This window comes from Lissotriton helveticus, chromosome 8 (assembly GCF_964261635.1).
Source record: "Lissotriton helveticus chromosome 8, aLisHel1.1, whole genome shotgun sequence".
NCBI classification, from domain to species: domain Eukaryota; kingdom Metazoa; phylum Chordata; class Amphibia; order Caudata; family Salamandridae; genus Lissotriton; species Lissotriton helveticus.
This window is the reverse complement of record NC_136069.1, coordinates 159660686-159682690: the sequence shown is the minus strand read 5'-3', so window position 1 is coordinate 159682690 and position 22005 is coordinate 159660686. Positions and strand designations below refer to the sequence as shown.

Here is a 22005-nt window from a genome sequence, read left to right as displayed (position 1 = left end):
CCCTGGATGGGCTAAGTAACCGGCTACGTTACAACACTTCACACTTTAGCCCAGAATGGGCAATACACAGCTCATTAGGAGAACAGATTTAGGAGAACAAATTCAGGAGGAACATTATAAGTGTACGGCCATTTCTTCACCACCATTCAGGCCACCTGGCCTTTTGGTCTAATTTTCGATAATGTGCCGCGACTCAAGCCTGTGCAGACGTTGAAGTCTATTCACACCTCTGACATCTGGGGGCACTTGATCTATACAGAAAAAACACAAGAGATCTCTATTGCTTTCATGGAATTTTTCGAAGTGCCTGGCCACTGGGTATGATGGATCCCTATTCTGAATGGCCCGCATGTGTTCCAAAATTCTAATTTTGGTGGGATGAATTGTGCTTCCTATGTAACGCAAGCCACACGGACACACCAAACAGTACACCGTGTGGCTTGTGTTACAATTCATCAGGCTACTGATCTTCATCGGTTCCTCTTTGCCTGGTATCGAATACTGCAAAACTTTATGGCTGAATTTACAGGCCCTACACTTGAAACATGGGTAGAACCCTGCCAGTTTGCCAAATGGTGACACTCTACTGTCTCTCTCACAATGGCTCTGTACCAAACTTGCACGAAGGGAATCTTGCTCCTCTGACGGTGATAAGTGGCGCCCTGGGTAAATCTTTACCTATTGTTTGGTCTGATTTGAGGATGTGCCAATTTTTGGCAAAGATGCGTCTGATATCCATGGCATCACTTGAATAGTTAGTTATTATCCTCAATGTGTCGCCCTTACCCTTACAATCTTTGTTCCCCTTTCTTTTTTTCAGGTCATCAGACCCTATCAAATCCTCCCTTTTAATCTTGTTTACTTTGGATTCAGCCAAATCAAGAATGAACTTGTTATATCCTCTGGCCTCGAACCTTCTTATACATTCTTTAGAGGCTGACCGAAAGTCACACGCCCTGGTACAGTTCCTCTTGATACGCAAGACTTTGCCAAATGGTATGCTCCCCACAGTTGTTTCAGGATGGCAACTTTTGGCGTGTAGAATGGAATTCCCTGTGGTTGGTTTTCTGTGCAGTGAAGTGCACAGTCTGCCCCCCGCAGGGAAAACCTTTAGGTCGAGGAAATTAACCAAATTCGGGCTGACCTCCCCAGAGAATTTGAGGTTCAAATTGTTGTTATTAAGAACCTGTATGTATGCCCTGGCTGATTCTTCGGTACCTCTATAGACAATAAATAAATCGTCTATGTATCTTGTCCAACTGATGACCTTATTGGTCCATTCTATATTGCCACCCTCCCAGGCCACCTGCTCCTCCCACCAGCCTACGAAAAGTATATTGCATTTTATTTTATAAATTGCCTAGAATTACGATAGCTGATGTAGGCTATGTATGAACATTTACTTTAATGCTTTATTTTGCATGTTTAGTAATGGCCGACACCTTTGAAATAAGTTGCAGGGTGTCCTTTGTTTATGTTTAGGCCTTTGATGTGTATGTATGTGTATATATATATATATATATATATATATATATATATATATATATATATATATATATATATATATATATATATATATATATTACCTACCTAAAATTCTAGGTCTAATAATGCGTTTGTGGACGGAATTGGCTGAAATTACCAGGAAAATGGAACATTTTGTTTCTGAGCAGCCCCTGAAAAATTGGGGGGGTTTCGTCAAGGGGGGGGCCGAGAAAAAAGGGGGGTCCCAAAACGCGTTTTTCCCATGTTAATTTCCATAGGGCGGTTGGCCTCACTTTTAGCTCGAACGGCTGAATGGATTTGCACGAAACTTGGCAAAATTGTAGGGACTGGTAGCCCGATGTGCCTTTGCTAGGTCTCAATATATGTGCTCCAGTGGATTTTGATAAATTAACGTTCAAAAAAATATATATATCTGTAACAGCGCTCCGGGTAGCGCTCCGGTTCGCGTACTTGACGCGTAACGGAACTTCGCGAAGGGAAGCTGATTGGCTCTCCGGTGTCTGTCAACATTCTAAACAGTCCGGAGCGGCCGCCATCTTGTCTCTCGGTAGGATCGAGAGACAAGAGGAGGCCAAAACAAAGGGGGAAATGACCATAAGGGGGCATAGTAGATCCTCCCTGACCCCCTAGGTTTGATGTGGAGGCTTCAAAAGGGCCCCGCGGGGCAAAAAAAAATAAAAAATCGTTTTTTTGCGTGGGGAGCGCCCGGTACGCTTTTGTGCAATGGGCGGTGGTAATCTAAATGATGAGGAGGGGGGGCAGCGTTCAAAGCACATCAGCGTGCATAAACACGAAAATGTTTTTATCTACCACGTACTTGACTTATCTCTCTGAGATGCATTCCCTTGTGTTTCGGCAATGGTAGTCTGTTCATTACATAGATCGCCCGAGGGCGGTAGTACAGACCGCGCGTAGGAAAGGGTCAAAAGCCAGGGGTATAGGAGTATGTAACAAGCGAGCCATTTAATTGAAAAAACTAAACGTGACAAACGGTTGCAGGATCAGTGAAGGTTGATTTTATAATTGAAAGTATAACAGGATCAGTTACAATAAAATCGTCCATACGCACACCATGGGCGAGTATCATGGGTAACATTACTTCGAAGCTTTATTAATACAATAATCAATAATGAAAAATCGACATCAATAGGGTTGTCCGTATTCCCAGTCAGTACCCTTCCCCGCCCGCCATGTGCACAAAGACCGCATACATCCCCCATAACGTCAAGGCTAAGTAACTAGAACGTCATAAGGAGTTGCAATTCGCTCCCATACTGGCGCCATTTTGGTCGAGGCCAGGCAGGTCCAGAGTATAGTTCAATGTCTCCAATAAGTAGCAGCAGGACCAGAATCCCTTTCGGCAGTTCTGGCTTCGTCATTACGAGCACTAGAAAACAAGACATTCTGGGCAATACCACCCTTGACGCAGCCCTTTATTCTACAAGATGGTGTCTTTCAAAAGCCAGGGGTATAGGAGTATGTAACAAGCGAGCCATTTAATTGAAAAAACTAAACGTGACAAACGGTTGCAGAATCAGTGAAGGTTGATTTTTTAATTGAAAGTATAACAGGATCAGTTACAATAAAATCGTCCATACGCACACCATGGGCGAGTATCATGGGTAACATTACTTCGAAGCTTTATTAATACAATAATCAATAATGAAAAAATCGACATCAATAGGGTTGTTCGTATTCCCAGTCAGTACCCTTCCCCGCCCGCCATGTGCACAAAGACAGCATACATCCCCCATAACGTCAAGGCTAAGTAACTAGAACGTCATAAGGAGTTGCAAGTCGCTCCCATACTGGCGCCATTTTGGTCGAGGCCAGGTAGGTCCAGAGTATAGTTCAATGTCTCAAATAAGTAGCGGCAGGACCAGAATCCCTTTCGGCAGTTCTGGCTTCGTCATTACGAGTACTAGAAAACAAGACATTCTGGGCAATACCACCCTTGACGCAGCCCTTTATGCTACAAGATGGTGTCTTCCATTCAGAAAATATTGTTGGCAGCATTTTGAAAGGAAAGATAAACGGCCGTTCTCCTAGTGAGTCTCACATTGTTACATTTATGAAGAATGTTGAAGAGTAGTATGTTGAAAATCTGAAGCCATCGTTCTACAAACTCTCAACCAGCCTTGGATGGAAAAATCCTGAAGAATGTACAAACTGAAAACCAGTTTTTGTCTGCATAGCATCAGCAGCAACACTTGAGTCAGCTTTGTGTGAAGCCGCCATCTTGATCCAATCAATACCGTCCCCCTGCACACATTCAGGGACCAGGCCGCATTGCGAGGGCACCGCAAGACGTGTCTTCAGGTCAAACGGATTGTGGGACAAGGTCCAGAATGAATGAGTCACCAAAAGGCAAAAAGATCCGCCGGACCCCGGGAGCCGGCCGCCTATGTCGGGGGCGATCTCAGGCCACACCAGGGCAACAAGACTTGGGGAGGGGGCAGGAGCCAAGCGCCCCCTCCCAGTCCGCGCCACCACACCGCCCCTCGGGGGCCTCCGTCAAGCGGTTCAGGGAGGCACCGCAGGCAGCGATTCTTCAGATCAGTGGCTCTCACCGGCAAGGCTCCCCTCCGTCAGCAGCAATCGTTGGCGCTGTGGTTGCGGCCGGAGGCACCGCCTAGTCAACGCCCCGGCCTCTCCATGTCGTAGGCCGCTGTAGCCGCAAGAGTAGGCGAAACTCAACCGGCCGAGTGAGGCACTGTGCCGCAAGAGCGGGCGGAACTCAGCTGGCCGAGCGAGACTTGGGGAGGGGGCAGGAGCCAAGCGCCCCCTCCCAGTCCGCGCCACCACACCGCCCCTCGGGGGCCTCCGTCAAGCGGTTCAGGGAGGCACCGCAGGCAGCGGTTCTTCAGATCACAACAGAGTCTCATGCTCGATCGATTGAGCTGGCCGAATCAGGCAACAAGGAGGTGGTACTCTCTTCCTAGGAGGTGGTGGTGGTGGGGATGCACCAGCTGAAGCTACAACACTTGCCATTGCTAAGTGATGAAAAAAGGTCTTCCTCTCACAAAGATGAAAGTCAGAGTGAGGAAACAAGGAGGGGTTTTCATCATTTGGGACAAAAAATAGTTCTAAACCAATGAAAAGTGTTATTTTTAGGTCACATGACCTAGCCTTACATCATTAGGAACCCAAAAGTGAAATGAACCAATGAAAAGTTTTATTAACAAGTCACATGACCTGTTATGCTTACGTTACGCGCTCCGCGCCGCGCCCCGGATCGCTTCCGGGAAGCTGCGCTTCGCGCCTCGCGCACCGGAGCACTTCCGGGTGCGCTAACGCGGCTCGTCATATGACGCATTACGCGACAACGCGATATGTCGCGGTTACGCGACGCGTCACGATGTGGTTTTCTAACGCGGCAGTTGCGCAAACAGAACGTTTATCGGCCGGGCATATGGAATACATACACATTCATACCATACAATCAGGGCATGTACGCTCAGTCACACCATACAATTTTTCACGTTCACAGTGATGGTCTGCACTCCATGCAATATCTCACAGCGCTTGTCTATGTCTTTCCCTACATGGAGCACGGTGCGGTCCATGTCCACTCCATTCTTCGGTCGGAACTCCGATGTAACCTACAGAGGAGAAAAGAAAGGAGGGGGATACAGCATTCAGAGGATGTCAGCGCACGCAAACACGAAAAAGCTTCTACTTACCATGTATCAGACTAGCTGCAGGAACGTGTGATACAACAGATCTTGGCTATCCCTTTCGCATTATTTTTCTGTGTAACATATCCTCCCCTTCTTATGATGCCAAAAAATGTTTCATTTTGTTTGTCTCTAAATTCGAGTTCCCTCTTCGTGTATTTGTTTCTCAATTAGTCTTATTTTATGGGACAAAATACCACACCTTACATTCGGCAGATACCTTAAGCTACGGTCGACCATTTTCTAACAATTCTGGAAAAAGGGCAGGTGTGACGGATACAAATTTCAATCAATCCAAAATTCAGGCAAAGGGTCTGCATTATCTGTCTTCTATTGTTTGGGAATAACAGCCATTATTCTAAAATCCTACCAACCTAGACGATTGTTATGACGCTGATTCCATACTTCCTTCGAAAACTTTTTTTTTTGCAAAAATGTCAGTATACAAATACGGGCCTACAACCACGTGGGCCGGCCACGGAGCAAACTGGAATCGTATATGATGAGGGGACCTTTACACTGTAGAAAAACGTAACGGGCGGGCCATTAGGTTGCAGGAATTAAGGTGTCTAACAGTTGCGGAATCGGTGGACGTTAATTTTATAATGAAAGTACGACAGGACCAGTTACAATGAAATTATCTAGATATACATTTGCGGGCAAGTACCATGAGTAACGTTAATTCGAACTTTCAATAGTACAGTAATGAATAATACATCAGAACTTAATATCAATAGGGATGTGCAAATGTTCAATCAGTACCCGTCCCCGCCCGCCATGTGCTCCAAAACTACATACATATCTCGTGATATCAAGGCTGAGCAACCAGTACACATCAAGGAGTTGCGAGTCTCATTTATACCGACGCCATTTTGGGCGAGGCCGGGCAGGTCCAGAATATAGTCAACATGTCTCCACCAACCAGCGGTCGGAACAGAACCCCTTTCAGCAGTCCAAAAAGTTCCGTTAAATGACAACAGAAGGGACAGGCAACAAGAACCATCAGTCAAAGAGGGGAGGGCAAGTTCTTCTCTACCGGGTCACGTTGGGGCTCCACCGGAACTGATCGAATTGGTAGTCTACAGTGTTTCTGGATGTTTCAGACTGAAGCTGGCGTCAGCATGAGAGCACCCCGTGGCTACGTCGTGGCCATTCCGCGAGCAATCATGGCAGTTGCTCCCCACCGGAAGTCTGCGGGAGATGGGGGCCCCGGTGACTCTTGTAGAATCTTCAAGGCTGAGGGGACGCTTTTGGGAATGGGGCCCATGCCCTAGCAGTCAAGCGTCCGAGTTCCAGGGTTGCCCAGAGCCATCCTTGCAGGCCAGGCCCAAGTCTGTGGAGCCGACCGCCATTTCGTGAGCTCCGTGGCAGCCGCCTGTCGCTGTACCACAAGAGTGGGTGCAATTCAGCCGGATGGCGGGTGAGACGCTGTAATAGCAAGAGCAGGCGAAACTCAGGTGGCCGAGCGAGGCACTGTGCCGCAAGAGCGGGCGCAATTCAGCTGGCCGAGTGAAGCACTGGGGTGCAGCTGAGAAACCTCCACCTGGGGAGGTGGGGGAGGCTCGTTCGCGCCGCCTCTCCCTTCCAGTGCACCCCACGCCATCTCCTGGCGCAGGTATATGTGATGGTCGGACCAGGGCACCGCAGGACGTGTCTTCAGGTCAAACGGATTGTGGGACAAGGTCCAGAATGGAAGAGTCACCAAAAGGCAAAAAGTTCCGCCGGACCCCGGGAGCCGGCCGCCTATATCGGGGGCGATCTCAGGCCACACCAGGGCAACAAGACTTTGGGAGGGGGCAGGAGCCAAGCGCCCCCTCCGAGTCCGCGCCACCACACCGCCCCTCGGGGGCCTCCGTCAAGCGGCTCAGGGAGGCACCGCAGGCAGCGGTTCTTCAGATCAGTGGTCTCACCGGCAAGGCTCCCCTCCGTCAGCAGCGATCGTTGGCGCTGTGGTTGCGGCCGGAGGCCCCGCCTAGTCAACGCCCCGGCCTCTCCATCTCGTAGGCCGCAGAGTAGTCGGGGAGAAATCCCGGGAACGGCGGCATGTATTTGGATCGATGTTGCAGCAGGCTGCCATGTAAATAGTTATTTAATAAAATGTTTTACCCTGTTACTTTGCTGGTGTGTTGTATATATTTATAATATTTGCATAGGGTTTGTCGTTATTTTGGGCGGGGTGGGCGGCGGAGCCGAGCTGTCTTGCAGCCATCATGGCGTCGAGCTCGGTTCCTCTCACTAGTTTCATATTTCTCATGAGGGGTTGTTCCTAATGTTTCTATTTTAAGGTCAAAAAGAGATCCCATTAGTGGCCTACTGATTTTGCTTGATTCCTTTTGTTTTTTCTAACGATTTTTCACTATCTGCAAAGACTAAACAGAGTATTGCGACTCTGTGCTTGTTTGTAAATAGAGAATGAACCAAAGAGAAGCAATTCCAAAACAGTAAATGCTTGGATAACAATCAATCAAATGGAGAGGGAAGCAGGCACGATGGATTACAACGGGGGCAAAGGCCTGCGTTACCTACCCTTCACTATCTGCAAAGAGAGAATACTCCTAAAAGAAAAGAGGGGGGGGGGCAGCGTTTAAAGCACATCAGCGTGCATAAACACGAAAATGTTTTTACCTACCACGTACTGGACATTTTAAAGCTTTTGATATTTGCTAATAAAAAACCATTGAAATTCACTGAAAAAACCATAGGTTATAGACCATATATAGTTAGGAATTAGCATTTACAAAACCTTGAAAATTCACTGAAAAAACCATGGGTTATAGACCATATATAGTTAGGAATTAGCATTTACAAAACCTTATTTTACTCACACAAAACCATTGAAATTCCATATATAGTTAGTTGCACTAACTATATATCGCGCACCCGCAATCCACTGCTGATGATGTCACATATTACATCATTCATGACATGGTCAGTGACATCACTGATGACATCACTGATGACATCTCAAATGACATCACTGATGACATCACTGATGACATCTCAAATGACATCACTGATAACATCTCAAATGACATCACTGATGACATCACTGATGACATCTCAAATGACATCACTGATGACATCTCATTTGACATCAATGGTCACATCACTGATGATATCATTCATGTGACAATACAATGCATCTCCTCACACTTTAATATAACCTCTGTTACACCCAGTGTTAAATACAGAATATAATTTTTTAAACCATTGACACACCAATACTAGTTACTACATACGCACTCACTGATTCCTACGTCTACACACACATTCACTCATTCACCCATACAATCATTCATACATACAATCACTCATCTTTACAACACTATCATATGCACTCATACACCTATACAGACACTCACATTCTGCCACTCATCCATGGAGTTACTCACACACCTAGTCAGTCCTGTAAAGAATCAATCACACTTCCATTTTCTAATCTATACAGTTAAACATAGAGTACCTTACATTTTCAAACATATACTAACACATACTTACTCTCTTATACAATCATTGATACAAGAACACATTGATCTGCACAGAGTCACACATCTCCCAGCCAGCCACACACACACACTCAGTCTCCCATACAAATACTTGGACAATCAATCAATAACCCATATAGTTACTCATATACCTACTGATCAACACATGCAGCAGTTTACAGAACAACAGACATAATGATGCACAAATTAAGACAGTTTAGTCACTAACCCATGCATTCAGTGAGACACATTTAATCACTCACTCATACAGTCAATCACGCACCTACTAAATCCTTCATCCAGACACTTCTACATCTACTCATTCTTCAATATGTAAAACATATTTAAACTTTACAGAAACACACATTCACTGGATGATGTCATCAGTGATGTCACTGACCATGTCATGAATGATGTAATATGTGACATCATCAGCAGTGGATTGCGGGTGCGCGATATATAGTTAATGCAACTAACTATATATGGAATTTCAATGGTTTTATGTGAGTAAAATAAGGTTTTGTAAATGCTAATTCCTAACTATATATGGTCTATAACCCATGTTTTTTTCATAGATATATATATATATATATATATATATATATATATATATATATATATATATAATGATCTATTTAAGTTTGTCCCTCATCTCTTATGCAGCTGCTTTCAGTTCATCATACTTGCCTATATGCATCTCCTCAGTAGTAACAATGAGCCTACAGTCAAACAGGAAGGGGGTCATGAAAGATTATAGAATATATCTGGCTTCAGCTGCCCTTATGATTTGACCAGTCATCTCTTCCCAGCTGCTGAAACAGAACTGGTGAAGCTCATTGCTCGGACACAGGTTTTACACTCTGCCTTTCTACACAATTTACAGTTGAGTAAGGAGCCACACGCCAAATGACCTTGTTTATGTAGAGTGTTGGAGAAACAAGCATGATCTGTTTCTGACCCTGCAGTGATGAGATATCTAAACAGCCAAAATTACATTTAGAAATCACTCCTGACTCTGGGCAAAATCAGAGGACCGCTCAAAATAACACATTACACCCATTAATGGTTTTCGCATGTAACGTACACCGGGCAGATCTTGTGCTAGCGACATAACTTTAGGGGATGCTCAAAACAAATCATAACATACCTTCAGTGGGAAAGGCACCTCCATCTCTAGTTTTGAGACTTTTTTAGATTCAAAAGGCCCAAACTGAGTGCGCTTAATGAGCTGAGTCACTGCAAATACACCTTCCATTCCATCTTCCAGGAATTTGATCTCCAGATTCGAGGGGAGGGATGACCTAGGGTTGCAAAGTGCTAATGGTTAAAGGGACATTTCATTGGACTGAAATAAAAGATGCATTTTTATGTTCTACTGCGCACAGTGTATCCACATTATAAAAGGAATTACATGAACAGTGATATTACTTTGCAACTAAAATTGAACAAACAGCATTGTGACACAGAAGAGCACAAAATGTGTAATGTAACTAACCTCAATAAAACATGAAACACAAACGATGCGAAGTGCTTTATTAAGCGAGCTACATACATTATTTCAGGAGAACAGTGATCTCTTTAAAATTGAGGTTTATGCTACAAACGTTTCTCCCAAAGCAAGCAAAAGGTGAATGGTCATACACTCATGAGATCAAAGGTCATAAGACTATGGACCCATTTCACAAAACAAGCACAAGAAGGTCAATGGTAAACAGCTATGATTGACTGCTAGTTAATAAAGATTTCATAAGTAGTACTTGAAATGCATTTACCTTGCTCTGCTCTGTACAAAGGAATCATGCACAGTCACCACTGGGCCCAGGTCAGGACACTCTGAATCATGATACTGCCCACAATCGTCACACCCTGAGATTATAAAGAGAAACCACAGTACAGACAGAAAGGGTTATTCCTACTCACCTAATCAACTCACCTCCCATCCTCATCTAAAGCCACCATCATATCAATATGAAAGGCAGGTGGAAAGTCGCATTCTGTTCCTACTGCCCGCTACACAAACTTAAGTTTCGAGGGTGATTCTAGAAGTGTTGCAGGCCTGACTCAATTGATTGGCTGTGCTCACTATCACACCAGTTACATGCATGCTTGAATGCACCGATGGAGTGTCACACACCTCGGTCCTAGGTTTTGTTTACTACACTGTGAATGTCTGTTTGCACCTCTTGGTAGTCCACAATATATTTTCTGCAATGGTGGCTCACTCCTCTGACTCCAATGTCATCAGTATGAACAGCTCTCACTATGCCACCCCTTCCTCCCAAGAGATTTGTGGTCAACAGGGAGAACAAGTAGTCATGTGAAGAGTTTCCTCACACACTGAGCAGCTCAAACTTTTTGAGAATTTGCTAAGGTTTCATTCTCTCAAAATGCAAGTGAAGGCACTGTATGCATACTACGATTCTCCACAAGCTAACGCTGTGTCAATGAATCAATAATATAAGTGTTATGCATTACATGAGAAGCTTAAAAAAGCTAAAGCAAAATTTATTTAGTAGTAAAGAAATCAACAGCACTTCCAAAAGTTTAAATATCTCTCCACATCCTTCCACAAGAATTATTCCCCGTGCCACTGAATTAGAATACTTACAAATAAACACAGATTGATCACAGCTATCCTGTTCCATTTCTTGTCCCTAAACAAAGGGCGAAAAAGTCATAATAATGATTTTATCACGTCAGTATTTACTAGAATTTTAAGAACTATGTTTTGACAAATATGTATGCACAGACATCATGTGGTTCTGCATCAATGGTGGATTAAATATCATAAACTGTAATAAATTGACAGACAGAACAATGTGCCTTTATTATCCTTCCCTACTAACCCTATCTTCTCTTGTCCTCAATGTCTTTCAGGTCCCCCTCTGTAAGTTGGAACTTAATTGCACACAATCAATAAACAACTTTAACTATCCTTATGTGCTTCAGCACAGCGTGAGAATACTTCAGCAAGAGTCTAGAGCAGGGCCATAAAAAGACTAGGATAATTGCTATCACATTCTGCAACAAAACCAGAATGGTGGTTGGGAATGTGGGCACACAACTTATTCCATATGAAGAGTGAATACACAAATCATTCAGTACAATAAGTGTTCATGTATCATTTGATGCTCTGGAGGAGCCACCTGTTCTTCATCAACCGGAGGAAATCCAAACCGAATGACAATATTCTCCGAGCACACAAAAGGTTTTGACCTTGAGGTATCGACAGTTCTTTATTCCAAAATCCAATTCCTCCCTTATGATTAGGCTTCCCACTTGCCAACACGTGTTTCGTCTTTACACTGTAGGCGTAACAGTAGACTTTATCAAGGCTAGTTACTTGTGTGTATTTCTATGGTATTGCTTAGAGCTGGTGGCTAGGGTGAGCACTATCAGAGTGCAATATTGCATTGTACAACATTTCTTTTCTGAACATTCTACTCATTAGTTGGCGGCCATTTATGTATAGATGCACATCGAAGAGCCAAATCTTGTGGTGGTCGAAATTCATTGTGAGTAACATATTACACATATTATCATCCAATTAACGCTTAAAAGTATGCAGGTCTTCTACAGGGCCTGTCCAGATCAGCAGGATGTTTGTCTATGTATCTACACCTGTAACGTATGTATTCGATCCAATGTGATCTTTTGGGCCCCAGACCCGCTCTTCCTCAAGCTACCCCATGAAGAGGTTGGCGTAGGAAGGACCTTTGCCAACATCTTCTTACAGAACTACAAGATAGAGAGACAATAGCAGAGGAACTCTTTAATAACTTAAGCGCAGGTATGTCTACACCAGTAGGGCAACTAAGAACGAGGGACTTAAAGAGAAATAAAAAATAAAAAAAAATAAAAATGAAAAATAAAAATGATGGGATGCCTTTACATTAAAACAATATGTTCATTTTATCTAATTTTGAGCTAGTAGTAGTAAAATGTATTCGATCATTTGTATGACCATAACAAAGTAAAAACATCACAGTTCATAGTTAAGATCAGTTGCATCATAAAAAGGATTAAGAATGTGAAATAGCAGCCTATAAATTAAAACAATATATGAACCTAAATAGAATGACAAGGTGATAACAAGCCTAAATCGTCCTCACACATGATGATGTGGAGTAAGATCTGCTTAGAAGGGAGAAGGAACGAACGAATAATTCCATGAACCTAATGGAAATACGGATTATAAACACAGAAAGGAAAGTTACCAAACTACATAAAGAGATCAATGATGTAGAAAAGGAAATTAGAGAGATGACTTTGCCAGACCTGATAGAAAAGAACTTTGAGATACTAAAGGAGGTACTAAAAAAACACCAAGAAGAGATTAAAACGCAAAAGGACAGAAAATTAAAAAGAGATGAAAATTACTTTCTAGGGGGTAGAGTTTTCACATTTGCAAGTAGGTTTGATTACCCAGTAAACAAGAAAGCTACAGGCAATACAGAGACTCCAGCAAAGACCGCTAGCAGTCACTCATCTAGCCTACCATCAAGTGACAGTGAGAGCAATCCAGACTTGGGGGAGGCTACCTCAGAACTTGGAAAACCCCTTTTTTTTAATAAGCAATTCAGAGAATCAGGATAGGGAATCAGAAGGTCAAAACACGCCCAGGAAGAGCATGAGGCAGAAGACCCAAGAGATTAGTCAGGAGATAGGACAGGAATGCATACGAAGTCCTGGACCAGGAAGAAGTAAATACTTCTGGTTCATGAGATATAAACATCGATGTTAATGTTGTGAATCTAGTACAGACACAGGATATGATCAAAATGTTCAAAAAGGGCCTTGGGTGTTGTCAATCTGCCAATCTGAACTTAGATCTAGTCAAGACTGATATCTACAAATTTGTATGTAGACAAACTGAAAAAACATTTGCCACACATGCACCAGCTACTAAACACCACATAGAGACACGACCTCATTACTTTCCCTCACCGCTGAGGCGGACGATACAATGAATGTCAGGGAACTACTATCACGCCTAGGGATTGACACAGGACATAGCAGTGATAGTGGGCTAAAACCTAAATCCACATGGACTCCTAAGCTTCCCCCAGATAACTGCTGTGACATGTTTTTCAAAAACGTATGTAAAGACTTGGATACTATCTCTAAGAGACTTAGGTCTAAGAAACTGTTGTGTACTAACAATCTCACACCAGGGGGAAAGGAAAACGCTGAAGACACTGAGGAAATATGAGAAGCGGATAAAGGAGGTTTGGAATGCTCTACCTTACTCCATTTGTGCCATGGAGAATTACTTGGCCTTTCGCAAAGCTAATAAAACCCATCTCTTCCCTATAGCCTAGTGCTTTCTCTGACTTCCAGCCTCTATGTTCTGCTTCAGCGCTGGGACGCCTCTTTGCTGGGCAGCTGTGTGCTATACAAAACGTATTAACATAGCATAACATTGTGTCCTACCAATGAACAAAATAGAATAGAATAGATCACAGCTCAGCAACTCTAACTGCTATATCACATTGGACACAAACCCTATCTCAGGCATTACAAATGTTATCAACACGGATCTGAAAACCTGGCACAAGAAAAGGTTACTGACCTTCGAGGAGAATACATATCTCAAGATAGACAAACCCAGATACCCACATTTGTACACACTACCTAAACTACACGGAACTACCACCTTTCCCCCAGCAGACCGATTGTCTCAGGGATAGGGGTACCCACGGAACATCTGTCAGAATATGTGAACATATTTCTGCAACCATTAGTTTCCAAGTTACCCTCCTTCATTAGAAATACAAAGCATGTTCTCCATTTGTTGAGCGATATACTCTGGGAGGAAGAAATGATTTTGGTGACTCTAGATGTTGTATCGCTTTTCATGAATATACTACCGGAATTTGGAGTACTAGCCATTACACATTTTCTGAACAAAAGACCGGCTGAACTATTATCACATACTGAGATTATTTTGAAAACGATACGTTGATTCTAGACAATAACACCTTCTTATTCGAGGGCAAGTCATACCACCAGATCAGCAGGACTGCGATGAGCTCTAAGTTCGTTCTTCCTACGCCAACCTCTTCATGGGTTGGTTTGAGGAGGAGCAGGTGTGGGCCCCAAAGGATCACATTAGATCGAATACCTACACTACTGGGGTAGATACATAGACCACATCCTGCTGATCTGGACAGGCCCTATAGAAGAACAGCATCATTTTAAGAGTTATTTGGAAGATATGTGCAATATGCCATTCACAATGAATTTCGACCACCACAGGATTCAGTTCTTAGATGTGGAACTATATATACATGAGCCTAAACTAATGAGTAGAATGGTCAGAAAAGAAAAGTCATGCAATGCAGTATTGCACACGGATGGAGCTCACCCTAGCCACCAGCTCAAAGCGATACCATAGCTATACACACACGCAACTAGCCCTGAGGAATTCTGCTGTTACGCCTTCAGTGTAAAGACGAAACACGTGTTGGGAAGTGGAAAGTCCAAGCATAAGGGCAGAATTGTATATTGGAATACATAACTGTTGATACCACGACTTAGACGTCAAAACGTTGTGTGCTCGGAGAACATTGTAATTTGGCGTTATATTCAGCCTGTGCTGGCTGAGAGTATGATAATGGGTCTGAATTGCTTTATTGTTTTCATGCTGTTAGGTGCTAACAGCTGGTAATGGCCCTTTCCTCATTATTCATTGTTGCCTTTGGCTAATAACTGTACTTAAGGCAATAAACAGTGGTTAATGTCCTCTGCAGAGTTTTAACTGAGTAGAATGCTTTCAGAGGAGGGTAACAAAAGCTTACTTGGTCCTTGGTTTTAAGTGCACTGGCCCAAGCTAATATTTTTTAGAATATACTATTATTATGTTCTTGACAGACACATAAAAGTAAATGACTAAAGTGGGCCGACCCAATGTCCACTCTTTCTCTGTACATCTCATTTTAATTCAGGTATTGATAATAAGACGTTTTACAGACCACTGAAGATGCAAGTTACCTGTAGCGAAGGAAAATGAAGACAATAGAACTATATATTAAGCAGCTTCACAAAAATGAACTACGACAGTTCCCCTTTAAAGGATCTAATTCCACCACTATCCCAAATTCCCTGCACTGGCAATTAATTCAGTTCACCATGACTGGACCTCCTGTTCCTGACACAAAAAATACCATCCTGCTGTATCCACTGGGGAGCTGGGTGGGTATTTCAGACTTCGATGCACATTTTTTATAATGGAAAACTAGTATAAATGAGTAACTTTTCCATCTCCATCAAGGGATCTTCACTGATAGTGGTATACTCAGAAGGCTAGCAAGCCGACTCCCTGAAAAGTGGCAAATAAAAACAGGAGGCTATATGCTTTGGCGTACTAATCCATGTAGAACTTTCTTGCAAATGTATTTATAGATCGTGTGACAGCAATCTTGCAAATGTCTGAAACCAGAAAATTTTAAGAGTACCTGCTTCTAGAACCTACTTCTAAAACCATAGAAATTCAAGAAAGAGCAAACCATCTCCAGATCTTACACTGGAATTGCACCCAAAATATAGAATTCCATCCTTCAAAAAGAACTTAAAAATATTTCTGGCCAAGAAATACCTACTTAAAGTCTTTTTGTTTTCTATTAACGCCTTTTAGCTTTTTAGCTCTGTCACTTTCTGGTTACATTTCAATTTCCCTCCCTTATGCTACACATGCAGCTAAAGTTCTCTCTTGGTCTTCATGGCTGACCAATAGCTCTCCAAATAATGTATTGCAAAGCACTCTGGTACCACTGGGTCAAATACACGCTCTATAATACTGTTAAGTTATTTAATTAGTTACACCTACAGAAGTAAATTATATTTTGTGAATACGGGAAGGAATGCTAAATCTATGTGCCAATCTTTATTATAATTTTAGCATCGAATTAATAGAAACGCATTATACCGAGTAACAAAATAAGGATCCAGTAATGGCTCAGAGGTTTGGGTCCATTATCTAGAGTTTGCTCCATATAAGAATAATAGCAATTACTTGACTAAAGGGAGGATAAGAAATAGAAAGAAGGGGCATGTGGCTTCATTACTTCCTAATGCAACACTATTGATAATAAACAGGACAAAAGGCAAACTGAATAGATCAATTTTATCCACCAAGGCTGAGCATCCTCCATATGCACGACACAACATTCAGATTAATTATATGCTAATTCGATGGCAAATTACTAGATTACTTCCAGTTTTCACCTTGAATATCTAAGGAATAGGGTTATTCCCACTTTTCATCATGGGCAAGTATGAATCAGAACAATTGAACGCTTGCTACTAGAAATTTAGAGTAATTCAAATACAAAAAATATTCGTAATAAAAGTATAATTTGTTATTTCCATAATGTTTTATGGGCAATGGCACCGTCTACATAGTGGACACCCTCTTGGGTGGAAACTGAACAATCAAGAATTGCCTATTCTAGAGGGATCCGGTATTACCAAGTGCTCAGTTTGACCAGATTCCTGAGTATACATGTCAGAATGGAAAATAACATAAATAAAATAAATAACATTGACATTGATGGACATTTATATTGACATTTATATAGCGCATGTCTACCCGGAGGCATCCCAGCGCTAGCAGTAGCAGCAGCGAGGTATTCAGCCAGAGGTACTGCAGGTTACTCCCCAGTCATGGGATGCACGTAGAGTATATGCGTAAATTATTCCAGTTTTAACTTGGTGAAAATTGGTCAGATAAATATACCTGCATGAAGGATATTTGCCTGACTTAGTGGTATGACAACAGACAGGACTGTAGCCTCAGGTGTAGTATGATGTCAAATTTAAACTTAAACCACGAGATGAGAAATCTGCACAGGATGAAAGGTACTTTACGCCCGCTGGAAACACAGGCACATGCATTTTGGAACACAGGGCGAACAGTTATTAAAAATACTAATAACAAATTAAAAGCATACCTCCTGCTTTTACTTCTTATTGAGAGGAATGATGTCTGTTTACTTGCAGACTGGAAGGAGAGGTGAGGCAGGAGCTCTTGAAAGAGTTCAGCACATAACTGTGCTCGCTGTTTTGGCTGGTTCATTGATTATATCTTTTTATATAAAAGGGTAGCTTATCTCCTTCTTTACGCTGAAATACAAATGGCATCAGGGTGAAAGGATAAAGTATACTAAAAAACAATGGTTTACAGTGGAAATATCAAGCTGAAGCCTATATTGAAGCACATGGAGCCTATGTTCATAATCAATGTACAAACCCCAGCCCTGAAACAGAATATAAACTGATTTCCCAGCTCCAGAATTCTTGCTTACGAACACAAATGGATAATTCCACTTTGCGATTAGTGTTACTTCATTTATAGGATATATCTTTTATATTCAATGCCGTCTTATAACCTCTTTTATTCATGATCAGTTACTAAGCATAGAGTTTTAACAGCTGCTGTTTTAGCTAGAGAGCTGCAATATTTGGTGTTCTCTTATAGATGGTCATGCTAGCATTTACAGTCAATTACTAATTACAAATCACCTACATTGCATTTAAATCAGGCTCCCAGTATTGGTACTACATTTCACTGCTTATTCGGTTTTGTTATTCAATTAGTGTGATATACTTGGTATGGTTATTTTATTTTGCATAGTTTCTATATTTACATATCTAAGGTATTATTAAAGTGCTGTTCTTTTATAGGAAACAACGATTGTGGTTCCACATTCTTTCTTTATTGCAACTCTGGCAATTGGATTGTACTCTACATGGCCTCGCTCTTCACAATGCCTTATTTGAGATAGGCCAGGACTGTTTGTAGTGGGAAAACCTGCAATCTTACTTTAGAAATGTGAAACTGCGCATGTGTCTACATGGAGAGCATTCTAAGACCAACACTCATTAACTGCACTTTATACTGCTCTACCTCATTAGTATTTAACAATGGTAGTTTGAGTAAGGTCTACTCTTTATACATCTGTACACCTGCGTTTCTGCAAATAAGGGGTGCTACCTGGCAAACTGTTTAAAGAAGAAAACAAGTACAAAAGTAATAGTTTGTTCTCCCATTATGCTTTCAGATACTCATTTTTAGGTTTTGCCTGTGTGAGCATGTGCTAGCGAATGCGCTCGCGCTTGCGAGAGATAGTGTTTAATAAAACGCATGGAGCCCACCCATTGCTTACCATTAGTGGGCTGCATTGTCGCTCTTATATGCTGCCTTCTAATTGGAAAGAGCGCGCTAGCTTCACTTTCAATTCTTTCGGTTGTAACATGGAACAAGTACTGGTTCCTTTATCTTGATTAGGGTCCATCTGTGCTGGCGGCCTGATTGGGGCATCACAGCACAGCAGCAGAAGGTCCATCAGTACTGCCATCCTTTTTGCTTCTTCCCCATCTCCTGTCCTTATTCCCATTCCAACCCCATCTGTGTTGCTTATTCCTCACCCCACCGTGTTGCTTATACCCTGCCACCCCATGAGGCTTATTTCACTCCCTCTCACTCGTTGTGCCTCTTGCTCATTTCCCTCTTTCACCCTGTCATCATCTTTGATGCAATGACTGCTTCAGTAGCCGTGCTGCTCCAGTTACAAAACCAACTGCAGTCATCATCAAGTAACTCCATTACCTTGCGAACGTACAGCCTATGGGCCTCAGTACTGGCTGTAGCAGTGCACAGAGGACTGGCCAGAGGCACCCCTGCATTTTGGCATCAAATGAAGTGGATAATTTTATTTTCCTGGTGCAGAGACATAGCATCGTTCACGCTCCACTGACAGTTCTTGTTTCTTTCTTTTCCCTTCCAACAGCCCCCCTGCCCTGGTCGATGTTGCTTTTTTTCCCCTCGCACCTGTGTTGCTACTTCATCCGCCCACACGCTCTCTCCCAATTTTATCTGTACCTACCTGCCTGTCACCGTTTCTTTCACCATCCCTTCTGCCCATGCCTATTTCTTCTCCTCTCTCCCAACAGACTGAAGAAAAACAAGCATTGGAAAAGCCAATAGGTCTCGCCTATGCAAGAGCTATTGGTTTTGCCAATGTGTTTTAGCCATGTTGTGCACCAGAATGGCTGCTGTTCAGTATGGCTAAAGGTTAGTGGCGTAGAGAAAAGTAGTGTGGAGTGATGTACAGCAGAGTGGAGTGGACTGCCGTTCAGAGGAATGGACTACAGTGTTGTAAAGTGGAATGGACTAGAGTGCAGCATGGAGGGGCGTAAAGTGCAGAGGCATAAAGTGGAAAGGCGAAGAGTGTAAGAGGGACAAAGGGACATGGAGTAGCGTAGAGGAAGTGGCGTAGAGTACAGTATCAGAGGTTAGAGTGGCATAGAGTATTGTTGTGTGGCGTGGTGTAGAGAGAGTGGTATAGAATGGAAGAGTACAACGGCATAGAGGGAGTGGCATAGAGTGGAGTACAGAGTTGTGGAGTGGTTTAGAGAGGAGTTGTGGAGTGGTTTAGAGGGGAGTTGTGGAGTGGTTTAGAGGGGAGTTGTGCAGAGGTGTAGTGAGGTAGAGTGTAGTAGTGTGTCATGAGTAGAGTGAAGTGGTGTAAAGTAAAGTGGCGTGTAATGGCATAAAGGGAGTGCAAGAGAATGGAGTAGAGTGGCTTGAAGTGGAGTGGCTTAGAGTGGAGTAGAGCATCATAGTGAAGTAGAGTGGAGTGGCAGAGTAGCAGAAAGTGACAGAGTGGAGTGGAGGGCCGTACAGTATCGTGGCATAGAGTAAAAGGGCATAAAGCAGATAAACTCTAGTAGAGAGAAGGGGCACAGAGCGGTGTAAAGTGTCATAGAGTGGAGCGGAGTGAAGGGGCGCAGAGAGGAGTGGAGGAAGAGGCAGTAGTGTACAGTAGACAGGAGAAGTAGAGTGAAGTAGCCCAGAGTAGAGTGGTGTAGTGGGTCTGACAGTGGAGGGGCACAGAGTGGAGGGCAGTGGAGGGGTGTGGTGCAGAAAAGAGGGGCGTGGAGTAGAGTGCAGAGACTTAGAGTGGAGTAAGGAGTTGAAGAGTGGAGTAAAGTGCCGTGGAGCAAAGGGGGTGCAGAGCAAGGGGGGGAAAGGGCTGCAAAGCAAAGGGGGCGCAGAGCAGAGTGTTGTAGAGTGGAGTACAGTAGAAGGGCATAGCATGTTGGAGGGGGCATAGAGTGGAGAGGCACAGAGTAAGGTATTAAGGAGTGGCATAGAGTGAAGTACAGAGGAGTAGAGGGGCATGGCAGAGGGGCATGGCATAGAGAGGTTGGGAGGGACGTAGAGCGAAGGGGCACAGAGTGGTGTAAAGTGTTGTAGAGTGGAGCAGAGCGAAAGGACGCAGAGATGAGTGGAGGGAGGGACACTGAGAGGAGTGAAGGGTTGGCAGTGGTGTAGAGTAGACGGGAGGGGAGTAGAGTGAAGTGGCCCAGAGTAGAGTGGTGTAGTGAGTCGTACAGTGTAGAGACACAGAGTGAAGGGCCGTGTAGAGGTATGGCGCAGAGTGGAGGGACGTAGAGTGGAGTAAAGTGTTGAAGAGTGCAGTAAATTGCTGTGGAGCAAAGGGGGTGCAGAGTAGAGTGTTGAAGAGCGGAGTACAGTAGAGGGGCATAGAGTTTCCGAGGGGGCGTAGAGTGTAGGGGCATAGAGTAAGGTGTCATGGAGTGGCATAGAGTGAAGTACAGTGGAGCAGAGTAGAGTGGCGTAGAGGGAGTGGAACAGAGGGGCACGGCATAGAGAGGCAGAGTAGTAGAGGGGTGTGGCAGAGGGGCACGGCATAGAGAGGTAGTGAAGGGCATGGAGGTGAGGGCTACAGAGTGGAGGGGAGGTAGGTGGCATATAGTGTTGTAGAGTGGAGTGGTTTAAAGTGGAGTAGAGTGGATTATAGTATAGTACAGTGAATTGGTATAGAGTTCAGTAAAATGGCCGGGAGTGCTATAGAGCTTAAAGGAGTGGCGTAAAGGGGTGTAAAGTGGCATGGAGGGGCCTAGCTGGAGGGGAGGGGTTTAGAGTCAAGGGGTGGAGCGTCGAAGGGAGTGGTGTAGTGTGGAGAAGGCTGTCGTGGAGTGGAGTACAATGAATCATCGTGGAGTAAAGTGGCATAGAGGGAGTGTCAGAGTGAAATGGAATGGTGCAGAGGGGAGGGGTGTATGTGGAGATGTTTAAGTGCCATAAAGTGTGTCAGAGTGGATTTGTTTCGAGTGGAGTAAAGTGGCATGGAGTAGCATAGAGTGTTGTAGAATGTCTTACAGTGGAGTGGCATAGAGTGTCGTACAATGGAGTGAAGTAGAGTGGCATCGAGGGAGTGGCATAGAGTCGTAGAGCTGAGTGGTGTAGTGTGTCGTAGAGTGGATAAGGTGTCGGAGTGGCACAGAGGGAGTTGCAGAGTGGAGTAGAG

General features: G+C 43.6%; 1 protein-coding gene across 6 annotated transcripts in view; it reads right to left on the bottom strand.

The window, feature by feature from the left end:
* Positions 1 to 22005, bottom strand: part of PRDM15 (PR/SET domain 15) — a 371830-nt gene that overhangs the window by 318941 nt on the left and 30884 nt on the right. For 5 of the 6 annotated variants that reach the window (XM_078656809.1, XM_078656805.1, XM_078656810.1 and 2 more), the window contains exons 2-5: positions 17620 to 17791; positions 11277 to 11322; positions 10441 to 10534; positions 9816 to 9969 (exon numbers count right to left, since the gene is read on the bottom strand). In XM_078656809.1, coding sequence (XP_078512935.1) covers positions 9816 to 9969; positions 10441 to 10534; positions 11277 to 11313 — 285 coding nt within the window. In that variant the 5' untranslated portion in view covers positions 11314 to 11322; positions 17620 to 17791. Of the gene's footprint in view, positions 1 to 9815; positions 9970 to 10440; positions 10535 to 11276; positions 11323 to 17619; positions 17792 to 22005 lie in introns of those variants that run through there. The other variant, XM_078656808.1, reaches the window with a different exon arrangement.